The sequence below is a fragment of the Chelonoidis abingdonii genome, chromosome 14, assembly GCF_003597395.2.
Source record: "Chelonoidis abingdonii isolate Lonesome George chromosome 14, CheloAbing_2.0, whole genome shotgun sequence".
NCBI lineage: Eukaryota > Metazoa > Chordata > Testudines > Testudinidae > Chelonoidis > Chelonoidis abingdonii.
This window is the reverse complement of record NC_133782.1, coordinates 41,220,296-41,245,862: the sequence shown is the minus strand read 5'-3', so window position 1 is coordinate 41,245,862 and position 25,567 is coordinate 41,220,296. Positions and strand designations below refer to the sequence as shown.

The 25,567-nt window shown below is 43.4% G+C and overlaps 2 protein-coding genes across 2 annotated transcripts; both read right to left on the bottom strand.

Moving 5' to 3' along the window:
* Positions 1-4,908: 4,908 nt before the first annotated feature.
* Positions 4,909-5,862, bottom strand: LOC116820452 (olfactory receptor 2AP1-like). The gene has a single exon (XM_032772926.1). It carries the CDS (start codon positions 5,860-5,862, stop codon positions 4,909-4,911), a length of 954 nt encoding a protein of 317 aa, XP_032628817.1.
* Positions 5,863-14,985: 9,123 nt separating this feature from the next.
* LOC116820451 (olfactory receptor 6F1-like) lies at positions 14,986-15,927 on the bottom strand. The gene has a single exon (XM_032772924.1). It carries the CDS (start codon positions 15,925-15,927, stop codon positions 14,986-14,988), a length of 942 nt encoding a protein of 313 aa, XP_032628815.1.
* Between the last annotated feature and the right edge of the window lie 9,640 nt (positions 15,928-25,567).

Here is a 25,567-nt window from a genome sequence, read left to right as displayed (position 1 = left end):
AAAAGGGCAACTAAAATGATTAGGGGTTTGAAGAGGGTCCCATATGAGGAAAGATTAAAGAGGCTAGGACTCTTCAGCTTGGAAAAGAGGAGACTAAGGGGGGATATGATAGAGGTCTATAAAATCAGGAGTGGTGTGGAGAAAGTGGATAAGGAAAAGTTATTTACTTATTCCCATAATACAAGAACTACAGAATCACAGGATAGCAGTCTCGATAAATTTGCTAACAGCCAGGGATTTAGTGGCAGCTTTGGGAGGTGGCATCATCCACCTGGAGCAGCTCTGTGCATCACAGCCCTGACCCCAGCCCTATGCAGAGGGGAAGTCTGCATCAGCTGGCCCTGCCTCCTGCTCCTGCACTGTGCCTGTTTCTAAGCTAGCCAGCCCCTTTCCCAGCCTGCATTAGCTCCTACTCCAGCCGGCTGCCTGCTGATTCTGACACCCTGTCCCACACTCACCTCAGGAACATCGGCAGCTGCTGTGCCTGCTTCAGAGGGGCAATCGGCCCACACCTGAGAGGTGCTGCGACCCCTCGCTCTTGGTCACAATGCCCGGAGTGGGAAGCTGAACCCAATCCAGAGGGACCAGAGCTGCAGGAGCCCCCAGTGCCGCGTGAGTCACAGAGACACACCAAAAAGTCATGAATTAATGGGAAAATCACTGTATCTTTGACTTCTTTCCTGCTGTGACAGCCTTGCAGCCCTGTGAATAATGATTGAAGAACACCTCCACATTAGTCCCCGCTTCACTACCTCATACAGTGCCATTTCGTGAGTGAGAATGAGATCCCAGAGTGGCTGAGAGGAAAAGCATTAGCCAAACCAACAACTAACAGCCCAGAAAAAAGAACAGGAGTACTTGTGGCACCTTACACACTAATAAATTTATTTCAGCCCAGAGTTACCTTGATAGCATGACATGATGCATAATATCTTATATTAGACCGAGAGAAAGAGATGAGGGACAATTCTGTAGATTAAATCCATAAGAGTAAGTTAGAGTGAGGGGAGAGAGAGAAAGAGAGAGAGAGACAATTCAGGTGTTGATGGCTCAGAAAATGATCTTGGGACCATAACACTATCACAGGAAAACGCCCCAGACTGTCTCTTACTTACCTTCCAACTTGTGATCCACTGCTTCGTTTCTGAAACCCATTAACCTGCAGCAGAGAAGCTTCTCTGCTAGAGAATCTCAGACATAGATCCTTTCTATATAATTCAGTGATCGCTGGGATCAAATCCCCAGGGTTGTCTCTGACTATGGGTGCCCAGGAGAACTAGTAATTACATTCTGTTTGTAAACACTTTGATCAATTAAATCAACTCAGCAACAACCTTTCCGTTCAGAGATGGCCTAGTCCAGATTGCAAGGCCAATTGTACTTGTTGGTCAAGGTGAAGAATATTGGTTTACTGTGAGTTCTCTAAGCATTTCCTGTAAACATATTCTTCAGCACTGTTAAGCTGTATTTGTTGCACTAAAGACCTGAGCCCTTAGAGACTGGACACTTTACCTAAGCTTCTCAGGTACAAGTACATGTCATAAGGAAGTATCATTTGTATTTATAGATTTCAAGAAGAAATATAACTGATTGCTAGGCCAAAAACTTTTGTCAATAACTTTCAGTGACATCAACAACATAGCTCTTGGTGGAACTGGCGTGAGGTCTGACTAGGCTATAATGGGACACTGTGTCCTTTGCATCATGACCAAACCATCACACTGGGAATTAATTGCTCAGCTTGTTGGCACTCTCAGGATGGAGCTGAGAACTCACGGGACCATGGAGAGTTCTTAACTCCCCTCTCAGCCCTAGAATGACTTCTTAAGGACAGAGTTGAGGCAGATTGGCAGGGAGTGCATGTAGCAAAATTCACAGAGCCCTTGCATTGCTGTATGCAACCTCCCGAAAGCCAAGGACAGCATCCTACAGAGATATCAGCTCTTCTTACCATGAATATCTAAATCTCCGCTTCAGATCTGTCCCCTAGCAGGAGTACCACCTGATGGCTCTTTGGTGTCTCATGTGAAATGCATACACTGGGTCTCAGACCAGCTCCCAGTGTGTAAAATGTATTCATCAACGACCTTGGAACTCAATTGCAAACCTCTTTGTCCATTTATCCCAGTGTCCAGGGGCTAGGGCGATGTTCACTCCAGTGCCATTCCCAAACCATTCCCATTGAGTGTAACTTTCAGTGTGAACTGGACAATCCTTCGAATATCCCAGCCTCAACCTGCAAAGGCCTTGACTGGTGCACAGGCCTTGAGTGTACTGGATGCTGAAGGGTCATGGACCTTGAGCCAGCCTGGGTCATCCAGATGCAGGCACCCCAAAGCCGGGCTGAGGCAGATTGGTGGGACAGTGTGTTGGAACCATCACTACTTCAGCTTTCGCCTGATTTCTTTGATGGGCCACAGAAGAAATTCTGTCCTCATGTGCAGAGCTATGCTTGTTGGATTAGGGTTTTCTTCACCTCCCTCTGAGACATTGGATCTTGGCAATTGACAAAGTTATGACGCTGACAGGAATGGTCTCAGCCTTTAGAGACAGTCTTTTCTTGCCTGTGATTTTTGCCAATTGTGATTATTAAGTAGAACTGGTGTAAGAATAATGAAATCTCTGATTTATAAACTTGTTTGTGAATTACATAGTAAGGACACTTCTCCAATGATTGGAGAGAAGCCTGTTTCAAGAAGATTGACTGTTTAGAGCAGGTAGCTGAGCATCAGCTTTTCTGGGTTCAATTCCTCTCTCGGAGAGAGGAGTGGGTGTAGTAGTTATAGTGTGTGAGGAGGGTGGGAGTCCAGATTCTGCGGTAAAAGGGCACAATGGAGAGCTGGTTCGACACACGTATGAATGTTTTAATCTCTCTCCTCCTTCCTGTGGAAGTCAAATGTCTACTTTAATTGACAGCTCTTCAGGGAGGGGGTCATATTCTCAAATATACTCTTGTTATGGTCATACCAATAGAGCTCCTGTCCTGATTGGAGCATATGAGCATTGATCTCACTCCCTCCATGGTTGTAGATTTGGATTTCCAAAGGAGACTCATGGAGTTAGGCACCCAAATTGAATTCAAAGCCTACAGGAGTTGGGTGACTGACAATCTCAGCCTTCATTATTTTTGCCATATGGTCAAGGTCTACAACAATGACTGTGAGTGACCACAGATGGGTGGACAGTGTCTGTGATTGGTTCCATTCCCCTGAAGAAGGGTTCAGCTTTGAACAAACAGAGAAGCACTGGGCAAAGGGATAAGTATTCTGAGACATGATGCCATTAATATACGAAGGCGAAGATTTGGAGTCAACCAACTCTCATTGACCTTGAGCACTATTTGAGAGTCTACCTCAATTAGGAGTCTTTGAAACTCCAAGTGGGGTGTCAAAGTCATTATGGAATACATCTTTTGCACATCTAGACAAATTTCTTCACACCCCTGCTGTCAAACTTTTGACACCCCAAATGTCAAAATCAGTTCTTGCCCCCTTAGGCCTGGTTGGTTGGGGGGAAGTGCTAAGATACTGGTTAGGGGTAACACTATGGAGTACATTATTTCGGTTCTGCACCCACTGAGCATCTGCTGTGAAGCACAAGCAGGCCTTTTTGTGGTAGTTCCTCCTCTCCCCCTGGCCAATCAACATTGAGATTTGTCCAGAAGTCAAGTCCTATGAGGTCGTGAGTTGCCAATGAGCATGTACAACACTTTTGGTTTCATTCAAATTAGAAGTGCCCCTCTGAAGATTTCACTTTGTCTTCTCATTTCACCCCAAGTTATGTCACCCAGCCAGAGATATTGGCCACTCACTGTGACAGTACGAACCCCTATGTTCACCCTTTTACAGAACTCTTCTGTACAAAGTATGTCTTGTGAGGAATCATTTGAAAAATCATACATTGCTGAGCGTTATTATCCATATGGCAATATTGTATGTAGAATTATAAGATGCATTCATATAACAATGCTAAAGACCAGGGAACAAGTCCAGACAGATCCTCAGAGGCAAAAGGAAGGCTTGAGACTCAGCCAGGTGTTACCAAGCACTATCACCTGTTTAAGTGGCCATTCATCAGGCAGGAAAAAGGATGTGGGGTGAAAATCCACTTTTTGACAAGGTGATAATTGCGGTTCCTGTAAAAAAAGCAGACATGCTGGTGCCTGAACTCCAGCATGAGATGATTCTCAAAGAAGAAAAGAAATAATAAAAGGGGGAAAGGACTCTCCAAATGACTCCTTCTCCCTTCCTGTCTGTCCATGGCATCCATGACATCTTATGAACCAAAAAATGGGGGTGAAGGGCCCTTGCTGGATGGTACCTAGCCAGTAGGACTGCAAAAGAATATGGTGAGAAAACTTGTGAAGTTAGATGTTATTTGCATTTTGCCCTTTTTTCTTTATAACCAAATCTGATTTTATGTCGCATTGCTTGTAATCACTTAAAATGTATCTTTTGTGGTTAATAAACTTTTCTTGTTTTATCTACACCAGTGTGTTTGGATTAAAGTATTTGGTAAACTCCATTTTGCATAACAAGGCTTATGAATACCATTTATTATTAATAAAATGATGGACATTGCATGAGCTTTTATTATCCAGATTTTACCCTGGGGAATGTCACACCCACTCTCCACCCTTTCATTCTGGAAGAGCTGATCTTGCAAACATTAGCTTTTGAAGCCAATCTTGCTGACATGAGATTTCTCATTGACCACATTGTGACCATTCATACAAGCACAGATTTCTCCTCGGAATGGGAGCTGTGCAGAATCCCACTCCAAAGACCATTTTCCCTGCTGGTGGTTACTGGCAGAGCTGTGGTGATTTCTAGTTGGCATCATCTGAAGATCTGACCCCTGGAGATTGGCTCTATTTTGGTTTAACTTTAGAGCCTTACTCCAGGCTGTCTAAATTCTTGTGATGGGCACCAATTTACTGAGAGCTTTCCACAGGGCCCCCTTCACTGCATTGTTTCTCAAGCTGTATATCAGGGGGTTAACCAGGGGAGTCAAGATGGTGTAGAAGACAGAGAACTCTTTGTTCAGGGATCTCAGCCTGTTGGTGTCTGGGAGCATGTACACAATGATTAGGGACCCATAGTAAATTGTCACCACACTGAGGTGGGAGGAGCAGGTGGAAAAGGCCTTTTGCTTCCCGGTGGTGGAGGGGATTTGCAGGATGGTAGCAATGATATGAATATAGGATGCCAAGGTCAATAGAAATGGTGGCAGGGTGAATATGGAGGAAGATATGAAAGCAGTAACTTCCAGACGGTGAGTGTCACTGCAGGAGAGTTTAATCATTGGGGTGAAATCGCAAAAGAAATGGTCGATTCCATTGGAGTCACAGAAAGTCAATTGTGACAACAACACTGTCAATGTGGCCATTGCTATGGAGCCACTTACCCAAGAGCCAGTTGCCAGCTGGAGGCAGAACCTGTCATTCATACGGGTGGTGTAGTACAGGGGTTTGCAGATTGCTAAATACCGATCATACGACATTGCAGACAAGAGAAAACATTCTGTAGCTCCTAAGCATCCAAAGAAATAAAATTGTACAAAACAAGCAGTAGCAGAAATAGTCTTGTTGCCAGTCAGGAAACTTGACAGCAACCTGGGCAGGATTATTGAGGTGTAACAGGTCTCCAAGCAAGACAAGTTTCCCAAGAAAAAGTACATGGGGGTGTGAAGGTTCTGAACAGATACAACTAGTGCCAGGATGAGGATGTTCCCAACCATGGTCACAATGTAGATCACTAGAAAAAGGAGGAAGAGAAGAGTCTGCAGCTCCGGGAGATTTCCAAATCCCAGGAGGATGAATTCTGTGATGAATGTTTGATTTCCCTCTTTTGTGTCTGCCATGGATTGTGCCTAAATGAAATTGGAACTAGAATTGAAGGGAAATAAATGTATATGTTAAGTGATGTTCAGTATTTTTATTCCATAACCCATTTCCCCCTCCGATAATCACAAATTCAACATCTTATGATACCACCCAAAAATTAAGGTAGACAAAACCAGTTGTCGCTCAAAAATATATAAAACTAGGAAGATACAAAATCCTGAAACATTGGTTCTATGCATTCCCACAAACCCTTTAACCAGGGAGCAAACGTGAGCATTCAGGAAGGTATAAATATTAATAAGTACACTACAATTAAGTATTAACCATACTTTGCACATGGGGTTAAAACAAGTATATTAGTTAGATTTGAGATTCACATAAATAGACAAATATTTAGGCACACAAAGAGATAAACACATTCTCTCTCTCTCTCTCTCTCCTTCCACCCATCTCCATAGCATCCAAGTGCCTTTCCCATAAAATCAGTAGCAATAAAGAAGTACCTAGTTGACTTCAAAGTGTTTGGACATTCCTCCCTTTTTGAGATACCACCTCATCCCGTGGAAGGTTTTCTTGGTTTTGGATTTTGGGAGAGGAGGAAGAAAGTTGAAGTAGGTGTCACAGAATCCTATATCAGAGGCCAGGAGGAAGCATTGTGTTGCAGGTATGAGGATCATTCCTGTTAAAGTGGAAAAGCTTTCCCAAAGGTTTTACAGTGTTTCCTAAAGACAGAAAATGGATTCTCCTCATCTGACTCTGAATTCACCTAATCTCCTCTGGAAGCTCCTTCCATTACCAGATCCCCCCATCCAAGAACGTCTTCTTCCCAGTTCTCATGCATTTCATCCTTAGCTTTGTGATTTTGGATATTACCGGGCTCCTAGGTGCTACAATAATACTTACAGAAAATTGAATGCATACACACAATTTGAATCAGATACAAATGTACACACACAAGCACAATGGTGCATGCACAAACACAGACAAACAAACGTCTACAGATCCACAAACAAGTATAATGGAATGCATAGATATGTGAACATACAAAGATATAAAGCTGTGATCTTCGAAAGAGTCCAGAGGAGTTAGACATTCAAATCCCGTAGATTTTCAGTTTAATTTGGGCACCTAAATCTCTTAGGGGTATTTGAAAATCTCAATTTCAACCTACAAGGACAATCACACACACATCGACAAGCACAGCCAAACTGAAGCATTAGCACACTCAAGTGGCCATACATATATGAATATACAATCAAATAGGAATGCACAGTCAGAATATCTTTCATGGTCATGAAAACACATGAGAGAAAATGTTATTCTTTGGTATGGAATGAATTTGCTGGAAATGGCAGTGAAAACTTCACTATTTTACAAAGCTTGAAATTAGAGCTATTATAACTCTCCCTTGTCTGGTTAATATATCTTGCCTGTTGTTTTGCTTGAGTGCTGTACTCCTTTAACCATTCTGAGCTCTTATATTTATAATGAAGACTGTTTCTGTTCAAATTTTTACTAATCTATGTTCATTTCAACCATGAAAACTCCTAACTCACCTTCCCAGAAATGAATTGTCACTATCTTGCATGGATCTCCAAGTGCTGCAGAACAATTGTTTATACAGATTCTGGTGACCATTGGGAAAATAATCTCAGAGACACTCCGCTGGGGTGTTGCCAGGCAACCCAAACTCGCTTGACAAACAAAAGATGATGAGCTCATTCTTTCAACAAAAGAATTGCAGGCTATATCTGATAGAGCGAAGGATTGATATATCGTAGACCAGTGTGCAGAGTTGGAAATGTGAAGAGTGAACTTGTCTCTCAATTAAGCTCTGAAGACCCATGGTCTCCTTTCCATTACATTGCAAGGATGGTGTCATGGTGCATTGCTCCGTTGATGAAAAATCACATCACAGACATTGGGCAGCCGTTGCCAAGAGGGTGTCCCATAGTTATTTTATATATCTATCTATAGATCTATGTAATCAGGATAATATCTGAGTTTGTCCCAATATCTCCTCTCTCTCCCTCTTCCTCTCTTCCTACTCCTCCTCTCTCCCTACCCTTCTCCCCTCATCTTCTTTTCTGGATGTTTCCAAACTGCTATGAGCTTCCTTCTCTCTCTTCCTCTCCAAGGATCCTGTGTGTCTCCTTCTTTGCCATCCCACCAGCCTCCTCTAGGCCTGAATCTACCACTGGCATCCATGAGCGACTCCTGTCAAATTCACAGGAGTTCTTGGCATTTCCGTAGCATTAAGATTTGAACAAAAAGAAAGCAGCTTTTCTACTGTTTGCTCGGCACCTCCGACACAGGCCAACACGTGGGAGTCAAAGACAGGGAGGGTTCCTCTGAGCAGTCTTTCAAAAGGAATTATTTTGGGGAATTTCTCTGGCCTATGTTACACAGGGGGGTCAGACCAGATGATCATAATGGTCCCTTCTGACCTTGGAGTCTATGAGGCATCACAGTGTCTCTCTACAGACAGGTTGAAAAAAGCACCTATTGAATATGAGGTTTCCAGGAGAGAAATGTATGGCCACCTGAATGTTGTTGGCTAAAAAGTGTTTCTGATGCTATTAATTCATTATTGGAGTCTGACCTTCAGTCTCAAACTATCCCTCATTCTACAGCTATATAACAGACTCATTGGAGCAGACAAGTGGATTATGAGTTGCCCACCTCCCACCAGTCTATAGAGTCATGCACCTCCTTTCTCGAGCTCTCTCTGTCTCTCTCTCTGGCCCAATGGCTATTTAAGCATTTATCCAACATGGAAAGGCTTCAGCAGGAGAGAATGGGGAGCCTCATATCAGAATATCCCCCAGCCCAGTGGTAATAGCATCATTCCAAGAATTTACAGATCCCTGTTCAAGTCCCTTTACTCCTAATGCAGAGGTGGGAACTGAAGCTGTGTCTTTCACCTCCTACGTGAGTGCCCCAAATGACCGAGCAAAGAGTTATGAAGGAGGTGAGAGTGCTCACAGCTGAGCATCCCAAGCAGAGACGGCAACCTTGATGGTATCTCCCGTTGGCTAGCCTAGACAAGGAACCCCTGAGTGCACTGACTTTTGTGAATCCCATTTTTAGGTGCCTACCTCACCCTATTCATTGTACAGGAGACTGGGTGATTGAACTGGGGCTTTCAGAATCCCAGTGAATTTCTCAGCACCTAAAAATTACCTGTCGCAATTCTCCAAAGTTGCTCCTGAAATATAAATAATGACTATGAAACACACAACAGTATATGGGTAGGAAGAACTGATATCTCTGGAGGATGCTGTCCTTGGCTTTCTGTAGGTCACATATAGCGTGGCAATGGCTCTCTGAATTTTCCTACGCTCACTCCCTGCCAGTGTGCCTCAACTCTGTCCTTGAGAAGTCACTGTAGGGGTGAGAGGGATTTTAAGAACTATCCATGATCAGTGAGTTCTCATCTCTGTCCCGAGAGTGCTAGCAAGGTGGGCAATTAGTTCCCAGTGTGCTGGTGTGGTTATGATGACATGGACACGGAGTCCCATTACTGACACCACCCCAGCTCCATTATGATGTGTGCTTTTGCTGTTACTGACAGTTATTGCTAAAAGCTTTTGTCCTGGACATCAGAGTCAAGAAAGAGAGACAGAAGGTGAGGAGCTGTAGCGGAAAAGCTGTAATTTGGTGCCCATAGAGAATAGGGACCACCAAGGCTGAGTTACGTCTACCTAGTGACTGTCAGGGAAGGCCAACTGTAGGGAAGACAATGGGTTTATAGGTATTTTAAATCTACTTTTCTAGCCTTTGGGCACTGTATGGACAAATACTGCTGCTTCTGTCTTGCTGAAAAGTTTTCCTGACCTCAGGCCTCCAAAGGGGAACTCTAGCCAGGTCCAAGGACATCTGGACCTACCAAGTATCCCAGCTGGTGCCCAGGGAGGAGTAGTCAAAGGACACAGTCAGAGAGTGGTAGGATTGCTGGCTCCCCACCCGAGAGAGAAGTGGAGGCAGGGGCTGGCCACGTGAAAGGAATGCACTAAAGGGACTGGAGAAGGATCTCAGAAGAGAGTAGCCTAGCACGAAGGCTCCAAGAAGAGCAGGTAAGTTTTAAAGTCTGGGATGTATTTTATTACAGCCACATTTTAGGAAAGATCTGGGCAAACAGGAAGAGAGTCCAGAGTAGAGCAACAAAAATGATGAAAAGTTTAGAAAGTCTGACCTATGAGAAAAGCGGAAAAAACTGGGTAAGTTTAGTCCTGACAAAGGAAGACTGGGGGAGAACTTGATAACAGTCTTCAAACACATTGTTATAAAGAGGACAGGGAACAATTGTTCTTCATGTCCACAGAAGGTAGAACAAGAAACAATGGGCTTAATCTGCAGCAAGGGAGATTCAGGTTAGATATTAGGAAAACCTCCCTAACTCTCAGGGTAGTTAAGCTCTGGAACAGGCTTCCAAGGGAGATTGTAGAATCTCCATCATTGGAGGTTTTTAAGAACAGGTTGCACAAACCCCTGCCAGGAATGGTCTAGTTTTACTTGGTCCTGCCTCAGCACAGTGGCTGGACTTGGTGATGTCTTGGGGTTCCTTCCAGTCTGACATTTCAATGATTATAATTGTTATCCCATAAGGCCAAGCTCCTGATGTTCTTCTGCAATTTAGTGAAGTGAAATTCCTATTGACTTCATAGGCTTGGATTTTCTAAACCACTTAAAGGGTTTAGCTACTGATATTCCACTGGTTTTAACAGGAATAAGAGGGGCAGATTTTCAGAAGCAGAAATAGGAGTTAGGCACCAAACCTCAATGGATGTACAATAGGATTTAGGCACCTAATTTCCTTGGGCCATTTTGAAAATACCAGACAGAACCCTTATTGTTATTTGTCACTGATGTTGAAAATTCATCCTCAGATCAATGTCAGTGGGAATAATACTCTCAGCTTTCTCTGTGTATGACTTTTTCTTTGAGTCTAGAGGGGACATTGTCAAGGAAACAAAGGTGTTTAGAGACTTACCTTTGATTGAAAAGCAACGGTAATTTTCAATGAAAAATATAATAAAGCATTAAATTGAGTAGGAGATGGAACCCTTTGAAAGTCCTCATTCCAAGTATATTAATCTGTATCATCTAGATTTGTGTCTACCTATCAAAACATTAATTTGTCATTGAAAATAATTAACACTTATACAACACTTCTTTTCTTTCATTTTCTGTTATTGTTTGAGGGGTGCAGGAGTAAACAATATGTAGAAATTTCTCCTTGGTGATGAAATACCATATTTGATTCTGCTGCTCCTTTGCAAGGTCACAGAGTTACATTTGTTTTGGAAATCTAAATTATGATGAATATCCTGATTTTCTGAAATTAAAACTTCAACCTCAATGTCATAGTTACATGTTGTCACCTTTTTTACAAAATGAACCTTTCTGAACCAGCCCTGGTAGAGGGAACAAGCACTAGTATCTAATATTGAGACATCATATGGTCACACTGGATATAATTGTTTGGTCACTTATGTTGGTGTGAGTCCTCTGACATCACTGGAATTATCCGAGATTTGCACTGCAATGCGTATCAATCCTTCTTTGTTTTGTGTTGTTTATCACCATAATAATTCTTGACCAGGTTTAACCTAACAGAAAGACATCATTTCCTGAACTGCAGAGGTGCTGAAGGCTCTCCAGGAGGGCACAGACGGACCTCTCAGTTGTCCTCCAGAGACTCCTATTTAATTCTGGAGAGTAAGGTCTAGGATCACAAGGGAGAATAAGGGGTTTCAAAACTCAGGGTCTCATTGCCTCTGTTTCAGATGCTCTTCTGCCTGGTGGAGCCCACACCCCCAAATTAGGAATCCAGGAATAGACTCACAAAATAACTTGGGTATGGTGAGGCTCAGTGTCACCATGCCTAGCTTTTAGGAAGCTGGAGAATCACTGAAGCTCACAAAGCATGAGTCTGGTGCCTTAGCTCCCTGTGCAATGAGTGAGAGATGGGGACTACGAATGTGACTCACAAAAGGCAGGCCGCTAGGTGGGGAGATGCCACAGGGAGGTGATCAGCAGAGAGGTGTCCTCTTTTGCAGACATGTTCCTAATCCCATTGGCAGGGAGGCACCTCCCCCTGCTTGAGATTCTCAGCTGCCAACCATCCCTTGGTGTTAGGCACCTACGTCATTTTGGAGGGGACAAGACACAATCTCTCCTAACATTTAGCCCAGTGGTTAGCATACTCACTTGAGATGTGGGAGACTCCTAGTTCAAGTCCCCCCACCTCCACAATCCCTGAGTGGGAGGACGGATTTGAACAGATCTGTTAGATTCATAGACTGTAAGGCCAAAAGGGATCATCGAGATCATCTCCTCTGTCCTTCTGCACATTGCAGGCCACAGAATCTCACCCACTCACTGCTCTGATACACCCCTCACTTCTGGCTGAGTTTACAACATCCTCACTGTGATGGGTTGGATCACAGAACCCCCTTTGGGACTACCATCTGATGTGCCTAGACTATCTCTGAGCCTGTTTTCCCTTCCAGTTTGGGACTTCAGTACCTTGCCTTGTTTGAGCCACACACATTTGCCTGCTGCAAACACAGATCCAAGTCTGGACCACATCCCCCACAAGTCTGGACCACTGAGTGCTCCTGTCTTCAGCACTCAGATACCCAGCTCCCAATGGGGTCCAAACCCCAGATAAATCCGTTTTACCCCTCATAAAGCTTATACAGGGTAAACTCATAAATTGTTCGCCCTCTGTAACACTGATAGAGAGATATGCACAGCTGTCCCCACCCCCCAGGTATTAATACATACTCTGGCTTATTTAATAAGTAGAAACTGATTTGATTAAATATAAAAAGTAGGATTTAAGTGGTTCCAAGTAATAACAGACAGACAAAGTGATTTACCAAGCAAAGTCTAAGCCTAATCCAGTCAGAAAACTGAATACAGATAAAATCTCACCCTCAGAGATGTTTCAATAAGCTTTTTTCACAGACTGGACACCTTCCTAGTCTGGGCCCAATCCTTTCCCCTAGTACAGTCCTTATTCCAGCTCAGGTGGCACTAGGGGATTTCTCATGACTGCAGCCCTCTTTGTTCTGTTCCACCCCCTTATATATATTTTGCACAAGGCGGGAATCCTTTGTCCCACTCTGGGGTCCTACCCCTCCTTCTAAATGGAAAAGCTCCAGGTTAAAGATGGATTCCAGTCCAGGTGGCATGATCACATGTCACTGTAAGACTTCGCTAACCTCTTGCCAGCACACATGTATAGAGGAAGACTTAAAAGTAAACAGAGCCATTTATAACCAATTGTCCTGGTTAATAGGAGCCATTAAGATTCCAAACCACCATTAATGGCCCACACTTTGCATAATTACAATAGGCCCTCAGAGTTACATTTAATATTTCCAGTTTCAGATACAAGAATGATACATACATACAAACAGGATAACCAGACTCAGTAGATTATAATCTTTCTAATGATACCTTACAAGAGACCTTTTGCATGAAGCAAATTCCAGTTACAAAATAGTCACACTTATTAGCATATTTGCATAGAATCGTATGCAGTGCAATGTCACACTCATATAATGATTTACAGAGAGTTATAGATAGAATATAAGTTATAGAGAGAATCCACCTTTTACTCTAGTCTAAACCTGCAACTGGTCCATACCCTAAGCTGCCGAGAAATGTGACCCTCCCCCTCCCCAAAAAAGTCACTGACAATCTGACATGGTGGGAAATTCCTTCCCAACCCCAAATATGGCTATCAGTTTGACCCTGAGAATGTGGGTGAGACCTACCAGCCAAAGAATACTTTGTAGTAACTTAGAGCCCTCCTCATCTGGTGTCCGATCACCGGCTGTTGGGCAGACTTTCTACTAACAGGTTCAGATATGCCACATGCGATTGTAGGCAGTTCCAATGGACCATACCCTCCATAAACTTATCAAGCTCAGTCTTGAGGCCATTTAGGATTTCTGCCCCCACTGCTCCTCATGGGGGGCGATTACAGAACTTCACACTCTGATGGTTAGAATTGTCTAGCTATCAGATGAGTGCTCTGCGCTATACTGGTCCAGAGCTCCCTCTGTCTCACTAGGTGAAATCCACCACTGTGGATAGATAATTTAAAAAGGAATTGGAGCAGGAAAATGAGAATATTTTGGCAAAATCAAAATTTTCCTATGGAAGATTTAAGTTTAAGATTTAAGTTTTCCAGAAACTTTATTTTCCATTGATAAATATTTTGATGAAAAATTCCCAATCAGCAGTAGACACAGTATCTGTAATTATAGACCTTCTTAAACAGGAAGGGTGAAAATCTAGCATGATTGAAATCAATGGCAAAACTCCTATTGACGTCAGTGAATCCAGGATTTCACCCTACGTCGCTGTTGTAGAAATCAACTTCTACCAGAAGTACAAACAGATAAGTTCCCATACATCTTGAGTTCCAGCCTTGACTGCATTGTTGTTTACCAGGTGTCACACCATTCTCTGGAACTGTATACCATCTACAGAGCTGACTAGTGTTGGGATAACATTGTTTTGCATTCATCAAATACTTCTGACCCCTTTTGAATCAAAAAGTATCTAGTTATATTTTGGGACCCTGGAGATGTTACAGATGGAAGTATTTTCCTTGATGCAATCTTGTTTATTTACAAGGAACGTACAAAGTCCTACTTCTCTGAACGCAAGAGAAAACAAGAACAAACAAAAGAGGCAGATTCTTAGCTTACAGCCTCAAACCTCTTTAGCCAGAAAACTTTCTCTTTCTAGCTTTTCCCAAGGTCTCGATAGGCTTACGAGCTACTGCTTGACTTTTTTGATTTTTTGCCTCTGCCTCTCTTTCTGTTCCTGTATGTTATCAGCTTCTGTGTGTTCTGCCTTCCTCTCCCACACCCCAGACTCTTCCCCCTACACACACATACACAACCCCCCCCCCAAACAATACTCAGTAATAGCCCGCCATCCACTCAGTCCAAACTCCTGGGCAGGATCACAACCTCCTTTTGCCTTAGGTGAGAGGCTTCTGCTTAACTCATCCTAATTGAAGGTTGCTTCCCACCCAACCCCAGTGAGGTTTGTGATTGATGTAGTTCCTGGTACCACTCCACATAATGAAGCCAGCCGGGGAAAGTTCTTCCTTAGACCTTAAATAATCCTGAGGTTGTCACTGATTTCCTCAGTGCCTCTTTCACCATGTTGTTCCGTAGGGTGTATATAATGGGGTTCAGCAGTGGGGTCAGGACACAGTAGAAGAGTGACACCACCTTGTCCATGTTAGAGGACTCCATCACAGGTGGACGGGCATACATAGAAAGTGCTGAGCCATAGAATATGCCTGTGACCGCAATGTGGGCACCACAGGTGGTCAGAGCTTTCTGGAGCCCACTCTCTGAAGGCGTCCGCCATGCTGTCCGTATGACGCAGCTGTAGGAACCGGTGGTGAGGAGGAAGGAGGTCCCGGCTACAGTGCATGTCAGAGTAAAGCACACGAGCTTGCTAAGATGCGTGTCTGAGCAGGAGAGCTTGGCCAGGGGGACAAAGTCACAGAAAAAGTGGTCAATCTCATTGGGACCACAGAATGACAGCCTGGACACGAACACTGTGAGGACAGAGGAGGCCAAGAAGCCAGACACCCAAGCGACCACCGACAGCTTGAGGCACAAGATGTTCCACATGATAGTGGAGTAGCACAAAGGGTGGCAGATGGCCAAGTAGCGGTCATACGCCATCACTGCTAGAAGGAAGAACTCAGTGGAACCCATGGAGAAGAAGAAAAACATCTGGGTTATGCATCCACGGACAGAGATTGATCTGTTCCCTGGCAGAAGCCCAGCCAGCAACTTGGGAACTGTCACTGAGGTGTACCAGATCTCCAGGAAGGAGAGGTTGCTGAGTAACACATACATAGGGCAGTGGAGGCTCGGACAACTCCTGACTATGACAATGATGGAAGTGTTGGTGGCAAGGGTCAGGAGGTAGATGATCAGGAACATCACAAAGAGGATCCACTGTAGCTCCGGGGATGCAGAGAAACCCATGAGAATGAACTCAGTCACTTCAGTTTGGTTAGCCCCTTCCATGGTGCTCGCAGCTGTTTGAGCCACAGGAGAAAAAATGTATGTCTTAATATGAGGATTTCCAGAGCAGAGCCAAATCCTGAGAGTCACTGAGATAGATAGATAGATAGATAGATAGATAGATAGATAGATAGATAGATAGATAGATCTGGAAGGGACCTCGAGAGGTCATCTAGTCCAGTCCCCTGCACTCAAGGCACGACTAAGTATTATCAAGACCATCCCTGACAGGTGTTTATCCAACCTGCTCTTAAAAAGGCCCAATGATGGAGATTCCATAACCTGCCTAAGCAATTTGTTCCAGTGCTTAACCTCTCCAACAGTTAGGAAGATTTTCCTAATGACCAGACTAAACTACCCTTGCTTAAATTTAAGCCTGTTGTTTCTTGTCCTATCCTCAGAGGTTAAGAAGAATAGTGGGAGCATACGGGGATCGCTAGATAAAGAGTGTGAGCACTCTGAACTGCTTTGTTTTTTGACAGTTAAAATATGTGGAGCTATACCTATCTCATAGAACTGGAAGGGACAATGAAAGGTTATTGAATCCAGTCCCCTGAATTCACAGCAGGACCAAATACTGTCTCTGACAGATTTTTGCCCCAGATCCCTCAATGGTCCCCTTAATGATTGAGCTCACAATCCTAGGTTTGACAGACCAGTGCTCAATCCACTGAGCTATTCCTCCCCCTCTCACAAAAGTCATTATATAGGACATTAAAAATCTAATTGCATGTGCTCTTTAGTAGATCAATACATTAATGAAGAGCTAAAATTTCTAATGCTCTGTGAGAATCTGGTACCTTAGATTTATCCTGGATGCACTCTAGATACTTCTTCTTGTGTCAAATTAATGCCCTCCGATTAAATACTAGCTCATGTGGGTACGATTATCAATGTCTCTGCTGCCTCTTCACTCAGGAATAGGGTTTGGAGTTGCAAAGCAGCACCTGAGCTTCTCCGCACACCTGAATCCTGTCTGTCCCAAACTGGGACATTTATAATGAGTGAAGGACACATCCAGGAATGCACTGGGAATGTGAGAGCTGAGGGATGTGCCTGCTGTTGCTCTAGCTAATTACAATATGATGTGTACATTTTCCCCCACCTCCTACTTTACCTCAGTGGCAGATGAGTCTGCCATAGCCTGAGCTAATATCCTTTGGGATTTTAGCTCAGCTTGGAGCGATTCAGAACCCAGAGGTCCTGGGTACATTGCGCCCACCAGACCTGAGACCGTCATGTAACATGTGGCAAGGTGAACAAGAATTTAAGATGTGATGTTGGGTCCCCAGCCCCACCCCTCAGTGCCACAAGAAAGAAAGGAGATTCTAGGCTACTTGTGCAGCTTTTAATTATCCTAGCGCAGAGGAAGGGGGATGGTCCTTTTCGAAGAGCTGCAAGGAAAGAGGCTGAGATTCTGTCCCCACACTTGTCCAGTTGCTTCCCTGGGTGACCCTAGGCAAATCACGTTAGGCCAGATTTTCAGATATATGGATTCATAGATGCCAAAGCCAGAAGGGGCCAATGTGATCATCTAGTCTGACCTTCTGTACAACCTAAGCCAGAGCACTGCTCCCAAATAATTCCAGTCTTCTTTTAAAAACTATCCATGATGGAGAATCCACCAGAACACTTGGCAAATTGTCTCAGTGTTTAATTACTCTCCCCATTAAAAATGTAGGAATTTGTCTACCTTCACCTTCCCGGCATTTTGGTGCCCAAAGATACATACAGGTGTCTAGTGGGATTTTCAAAATGCCTTCACCGATTAGCTACCTAACTCCCATTGAAATCACACAAACGCCTAACGTACATGCCAGTGCCAAGCAAAGGAACAAACCTCACCCACCCAGACACCTACACAGCTCTGCCATATACCCAAGCAGATACTCTCCACACACCGTCTATATCCAACACACACACACCCCACTCCCCAAAGGCCTGGTCTAAACTTAAAAGTTAGGTTGTCATAGATACATCAGTCGGGGGCATGAAAAAACCACACTCATCATTGAGATGTTATGCTGCCCTAACTCATGGAAGACGTTTTCTGTCAATGTAGCTAATGGTGTTCCTACACTGACAGAAAAAACCCTTACACTGGTGTCAACTGCATCTATGCTGTGGGTTTACACTAGCATAGCTACACTAATGTAGCTGTGCCAGTATAGTCGCTGTCTTGTAGACAGAACTTCATTCTGAATTCTTCCAAGTCTGTTTGTGTTTGCTCCTTATGGCAATAACTGAATTATCTATTATTTAATATTTCTTATTTTAAATATATTTCTGATTCTTTTATGTACCTGTAGCAGAATGGATCTCTGCTCCGGCCCTGAAGGGGTTAAAAACAGCCCGGGAAGGGGCTGGGGCTGGAGAAAGCAGCCTTTTGAGCTGGGCTGATTGGGGAAGTGGCTGCAGCTGGGACCATGCCCCAAACTGAGCCACAGGCCCTTATAAAAGGGCAGAGAAGACAGGAGCCCAAGACTCTCTCTCTGTGTTCAGAGAGAAGGGCCTGGCTGCTGAGACAAGGTACCTAGCGTGGAGCAGGGCTGGGGAAGGCAGTGGAGCCGGGGAGCTCCTGCCTGGAAAGCCCCAGGCTGTGGCCTAGGAGTAGGCTAGGAGGTACTGGGGTTGTAGGGTGCAACCCAGGGGTAGGCCAAGGCAGCAGGCCCAAACCCCTTTGCCGATGATGAGAGGCTAATACTGCAGTCTGCCCTAGGGCGTGGGGCTAGCTAATGACTGGGCAGTGGCCAAGACCCTGAGGCAAAGTGGGGATAGAGGGTGGGGTGTTCCCTGGGGAGGGGAAACCCCTAAGAGAAAGGGGTTACTGCCAGGGGGGCAGCACCCCATGTAAAAGGGGCACCAGGGTCCAGGGAGGGACATGGGGCCATAAGGCGGATCACCGGCCTGCAGAGGGCGCTCCGAGCTGCATATTTGAGCTAATTCCCTGAAGCAACCAGCAGAAGGCGTCGCAGGGGCGAGTCACGCCCGGTTACTGTATCACAAACACATTAATTTGCCAAAGCACCCTATTTATCCCCCCCACACACATAAATTTATTAGACAAAATTAAACAAAGCTTTCAAGTACACAAAATAACTTGCAAACTTGCTTCTTCTCCAGTCTCTGTTTTTTATTAAACTTCTTCTCATTTTTACTGTGAATATATCTGGGGATGGTGTTTTGAGCAGAGAATGAATCTGAGGTAAAAGTGGGCACTGTCCCTTTGGGACTTGCGGATCTGTGAACTTTGGGAGTGTCCACTGGAAAAAGTGTTGGAGGCTAGGAGGGTTTGTGGGTTAGCGAATGCCTATTGCTAAGCTGTGAAGGAAGAGCAATGTCTGCAGAGGCCTAGTGTTGCTAGAGGCTGCTGGTGACACACAGTCAGCCCCCAGCAAGTACAGGCAAAACTTCTTCACACTCAAGGCAGGTGGTAGCCAGGTGCCTCGCAATCCTGGAAACCCCTGGAAGTGTGACACACACAATACCCAGTCACACCAAATACTTACACACTGAAGTCATTCATACCCCATTCACACACCCCAGTGTGACTGCTAATATGACCAAGAGCTGCCAGACAGGACGTGCAGTACAGAAGAGAAATGGAATTTTCTTTGTATGAAAGTAACAAACCCAGATGTTGCTCTTGGTGAAGTCAATAAGAGTTTTGTTTTTGATTTTTTTGGGAACAGGGCTGGGCCCGTGGACTGGACTGGAAGATTTCCTTTTGCATAAAGTAAAATGAGAACACTCCAAATAAAATCCCAATCTTAAACTTCCTTTTTTAAAACAAATCTCTTTTAAATTTTATATCGGAAATAAAAAACTTTGCTCGCACCGAGTTAATCAAAATGGCAAAATTGCAAGACAGTATGAATCCCAAGTTTCCAAGAAACAGGATCATTACATCTCATATTCATCCTGCCATCCATTTAAATGAAAAGTTAGCCACCTCGTTTCTGATCTCAGCCATATAGGATAAATCTTACTGAACTACCATGCGTTCTGCGGAACCACTACTTATAAATACTTCAGACCAGTTCCAGGGAGATCAGAATCTGCCCATTCTAAGTTTGCTATTAGCAGATCACTCAGGATCATGTACACAGAGGCAATGTCTGCTCTCACTGTTGTAACCCACATACTTTCTGGTTGAAGCAGCATCTCCAAATTTCTAGCAGTCCTACACCCACCGTGCGATTTCATACAGATTAGAGTTGTGACTGTGGTATAAATGTTTGTTGTCCTTTTCTACAGTTATGAGTCTCCAGTTGCCTATGTCATAAATAGATAGCTAAGGGTTAATATTTCTTTTACCTGTAAAGGGTTAACAAAGAGAACCAAACACCTGACCAGAGGACCAATCAGGAAACAGGATTTTTTAAACGCTCAGGATGTAATGTTTGGGTGTGTGTCCCCTTTGTCTGCTCTCTCTGTTCTCCGGTCTGTCTCTCAGCTATGAGAGGTTCTTCCTATCTTCAAGCTTCTATCTTCAGTTTCATTCTGAGTACAAAGGTAGAAAAGAACAGTAAAGCTTTTATTGGTTTTTTTTTGTAACGTGTTGTAGTTTGCTGGAATGTTTGAATTGTATTCTCTTTTGATGTCCGTTTATTCATATTTTTCTCTCTAAGTAGCTAGTCCCTAGATGTAGTTGTGAACTTCACTCGCAGAGTGATCATAATGCAATGCTAGTTGCTTCATATCATCCTTTAATATAAGATAATAATAGCTTATCTCGTGTATTATAAAGACAATCGTGCATATCTCTGCGAATATAGAATAATCAAGCAAAGATTTCTACTTGGTGGCTAAGAACGAATGGGAAGGTGAATTCTCTTTGTGTTAGATTACGGAGGGTAAGGCTTCTGCAGCACCAGGGAATTTGTGGGAGAGTGGGAGAGAGGATAGGAATATCATTTTTTCTGTTTTTCCCTTGTATTTATTTGGGGGGTTTGTCCTTTGTGGAATAGAGGAGACATGCTTCTTGGTATTGTGATGTAAAGAGATTGCATCAGTACTCTCAGGTTAGCCCAGAGAGGAAAGTCTGGGTGGGAGAGAGAGGGGGAAGGGAAGTGGGTTATTTCCCTTTGTTGTGAGACTCAGAGTCTCTGAGTCTTGGGGTCCCTCCAGGGAAGGTTTTGGGGAGACCAGAGGGAGCCAAAACCCTGGAATTTTTGGATAGTGGCAACGAGATCAAATCTGAGCTGGTAATTAAGCTTAGAGGGGTTCATGATAGCTTCTCAGGTTATGAACGCTAAGGTTCAAATTGGAGTAGGAAAGCTACGACAGCCTATTACCTAACTTGTACGTTGGCTCAAGCAGTAGACGGTCATTGGTACTGGAATCGATCCCTACACACACAGACTGACCAGGTAAGTTATTACCCTACAAATGAGGACTGAAATCTGTGGGCCAAATTCTGTGTCCTAGCTGAGCCCAGATGAGCATATGTGACATTGAGCCTCCAAAGTTTCAGTCCCTGCATGGATAGGGGGTTGTGTTGGTCGGGGGTGGGGGGGTGTTCCCAGGTCCCTATCCTATACAGAATAGCCTAGAGTGGGGAAAAAAGTATTATAATTCCACGTGTTTTATTGCTTGTTCCGTTTGAGAGTTCAGCTAGCTTAGTGACTATCTCACAGGACTGGGAATCAAAAGCAGAGGCTTATATTCTTGACACATTTGTGAAGTCATTTCACCACCTTCTGCCTCAGTTTTCCCCATCTGTCAAATGAAGGGCAAGTTACTTATCAATGTTTGTAAAGTGCTTTTAGATGGTTATACAGAAATTGCTACCTATGAACTAAGCATTATTAACAAAAGCCCTTGCAAGAGATATTAGAGAGATGAAGTGGGTGAGGCAATGTCCTTTATTGGACCTACTTCTGTGGGTGAGACAGACAAGGGTGTGGTTTACATTATAAAGTTAGGGCAACATTAGGTAGCTTTCATTGACCTAAGTATGGAAATGTCTACTCTTACATTTCGCTCCCACTGACTTAACTACACCACTACATTGAATTAATAACTCCACCTCCATGACCAGCATAGAGTCAAAGTCAATGTACTTCGGCTGATGCATCATCAGTGTAGACATTGCATTGTTTATGTCAACTATTAATGGCTTTCAGGAGCCATTCCACAATGTTGCACACAATAGTACAATTGATACATGCACTGCTGGTGTGTTGCACCAACGACACAAAGAACAAAGTGTAGACATGCACTAGCGATGTAATTTACTATGGCAGAGGTATGCCGACATAAGTTAGGTCAACTTAATTTTGTAGTGTAGGCAAGGCCAAGCTTTCAAGCTGCACAGAGCTCTTCCTTGGGTCTGAGAAAGGTATTCAGAGTGTCACAGCTAAATACAAGATCAAACAGACAGTTTAGCATAAGTAGTTAGCACATATTCTAAGATACCACAATCCAGGTCAATTCCTCCTGTGTCTGATCAGGAGTTGGGAGGTTTGTGGGGGAACCCGGGCCCACCCTCTATTCCGGCTTCCACCCCAGGGCCCTGTGGACTACTGCTGTCTAGAGTGCCTCCTGGTACAGCTGTGCGACAGCTACAACTCCCTGGGCTACTTCCCCATGGCCTCCTCCCAACATCTTCTTTATCCTCGTCACAGGACCTTTCTCCTGGTGCCTGATAATGCTTACACTCCTCAGTCTTCCAGCAATATGTCTTCTCATTCTCAGCTCCTCATGCCTCTTACTCGCAGCTCCTCACATGCACACCACAAACTGAAGTGAGGTCCTTTTTAAACTCAGGTGCCCTGATTAGCTAGCCTGTCCTAATTGATTCTAGCAGTTTCTTAAACGTCTCCAGGTGTCTTAATTATTCTGCCTGTCTTAATTGGTTCTAGTAGGTTCCTAATTACTCTAGTGTACCCCCTGCTCTGATCACTCAGGGAACAGAAAACTACTCAGTCAGTGACCAGTATATCTGCCTTCTACCAGACTCCTGTACCTCACTGGTCTGGATCTGTCACACTTGTTAACACCATTTGATGCTGGTCAGTGATTGGCTGATGCTAACACCTTTGGGTGCATGTATTACATCTAAATTAAAACAACACTACTATTTTAGACACCTAAGTTCAAAATTTAGGCACCACTGAGATCCTCAAAGCCCCCACTTAGCTGTTGCAGAGCCCTATAAGTACCTTAATTCAAATGCCGAAAGTTTTGCTGCAAAAGTCCCCAAAGTGCCTATGTTTCTGCCATGATTCATGCCCATCACAGCAAACATAGACATGACTGTACTTCTTTCTCCTGTGAAACCTGATCTGGTAGATGGGCTCTGAACACATCTAAATCCACATCAGACAGTGTAGGATGCGGTGAGGATTTTCCTCATTTCTAAGAAGGGAAGGAATAGATTGTTATCGATAAATATTGCTAAACAGCAATTTCACCAAACACACAATTCGACGAACAAATGTTTCCATCGATAATCAAAATTGACTGATGGGCAAAGTAAGCAAAATGCTGCCTAAGCACTGATTAGAGTTTGATTTAAGGATATTGACCTTGTATATTTTGCCATGTGATGTTGCCAATTTGGGTTGTAACATTTTATAAAGCTTTAACTTTCTGAATCTCAGCGTCTACCCTCTTTAAATAATTATTATCTGATCCCCTCCCCCATAATTGGCTGCAACTGTGAAAATTTAAATCAATAAACATTGAAGGGGAAAATAAAGCTTAAAATCTGTGATTTTGCACAACCGTGAAAATTAAAACAATATTAAAAACTTAAAAATACACATCAATAATATCTGCCAAAATTATTTAAAAAAAATGAATTCTGTCAACCCTATTAATATCTTGTAAGTTTAGGCACATAACACTGGTTTGGACACACCCGGGGGCTGAGGATTCCAAACCTCTTGTTTTTGGTTTTCACGGGATGGCTAAGGCCCAGATCCACAAAGAGACTTAGGCCTGGGGCTCACCTGGGAGATTAGAGACCTGGGTTGAGTGTCACCCTCTATCCAATGTGAAGAGCAGATCTGAACCAGGGCATCCCATATCCCAGGTGGGCACCCTAACGACTGAGATAAAGGTTACAATGGAGCTCCTCCTTCTGCTCTCCCCCCCCGCCGCCATTTTGTGTGGCGTTGGGCAACATACACATTTTATCTTGGCTACATTGTGAAGATTTAACACAAATTTAGAAATTTCCCATCATGCAAAGGTTAAAAGAGAGGCCCACATCTCCCAAAACTCCCATGACATTTCATGAATCCTTTAGCCAAAACGACTGAAATCAAAGTTAAATTTGTCGAGTTCGATTGAAATTAAATGTTTCACTTCCACATTATCAAAACATTTAGATTCTTTTTTTCAGTTTGCTCAATACTGTGTGGTAAACATGACACATATGGATGAACAGTTTGGGGTCAACCAAAACTGCATTTTTTTGGTGAAGAAACTCAGCACTACTTGCCAGAGTTCAGTACTGTTGATTCTGTAGAATTATTTTGTCTTATAAGAATGGCCATAATGGCTCAGACCAGTTGTCTATCAAGCCCAGTATCCTGTCTTCCAAGAGTGCCTGGTGACAGATGCTTCAGAAGAAATGAACAGAACAGGGCAATTTTTAAGTGATCCATCCGCTGTCATCCAGCTCCAGCATCTGGCAGTCAAAGGTTTAGATCATCTGAGAGTATCAACCATCAGGGGGTAATGACAGATAGTAAGGGTCCAAACTGGATTTATAGAATGTAGGAATAGTTCTGTGTTCTGTTCCTAACTCCTCCCTTGACTCTGAGAATTAAGAGATTCGGGCTCTAGATGTTACATTGGAGTGGCCTATTAGTTTGCACTTCTGGGTAAAACTGGACAAATTTTTTCTAACGAATATTTTTTTTTGGTCAAAAATAAAGTTTCTGGCTAACCAAAACTATTCATGAATTTGGTGAGTAGTTTTGGCTGCAAAAAATGTTGATTTTGACATTTTCTAAATGCACCATTTTGACTTTTTTTTCAAATGACATTTTTTAGAGGGTTAACTAGATTTCTTAAAAAACAAACAAACAAAATGGAAAAAAAACCCACCCAGAACAAAATGAAACAAACAAAATAAAATAATAATAATAATTTTGGTCAAATGAACTATTTTATTTGACCAAAACTAAAATTAAATGTTTCATTTCACAATAACCAAAATGTTTTGGGTTTTTTTGGTTAATCCAATTGAGTTTTTATCCATTTTGAGGAAGAAAAGAAATCCATTTCTGGGTGACACAATTTTATTTTAATTTTTCCATAGTTTTTGGGTTGGCCACTGAACCAAAAAACTCAGTGATTCACTCAGCTCTACTTTTGGTTTCTATTCCCAGCTCAGGGATGAAAGTGGTATCTAGTGGTCAGAGCACGGGGTCTCTGAGTGTCAGCACTCCTGGCTTCTACTTCCAGCTCTGGCAGGAAGAAAGTCTAATTGTTTAGAGTAGCTGGCTGGGAATGAGGAATACTGGATTCTCTTTCTGACTCACTGTATGACTTGGGCAAATCGATTCACCTTTCTGCACGTCCGTTTACACATCTGTAGAGTGCTGATTATAGAGAGGGTCACTTTCACACAAGGGATATACTGTGAGCAAAGAAATGATGCATACATTATATTTTCCTTTTTAAA

Coding starts and splice junctions, on each gene's coding strand:
- LOC116820452 (XM_032772926.1), bottom strand. CDS start 5,862: ATGGCAGACACAAAAGAGGGAAATCAAACATTCATCACAGAATTCATC.
- LOC116820451 (XM_032772924.1), bottom strand. CDS start 15,927: ATGGAAGGGGCTAACCAAACTGAAGTGACTGAGTTCATTCTCATGGGT.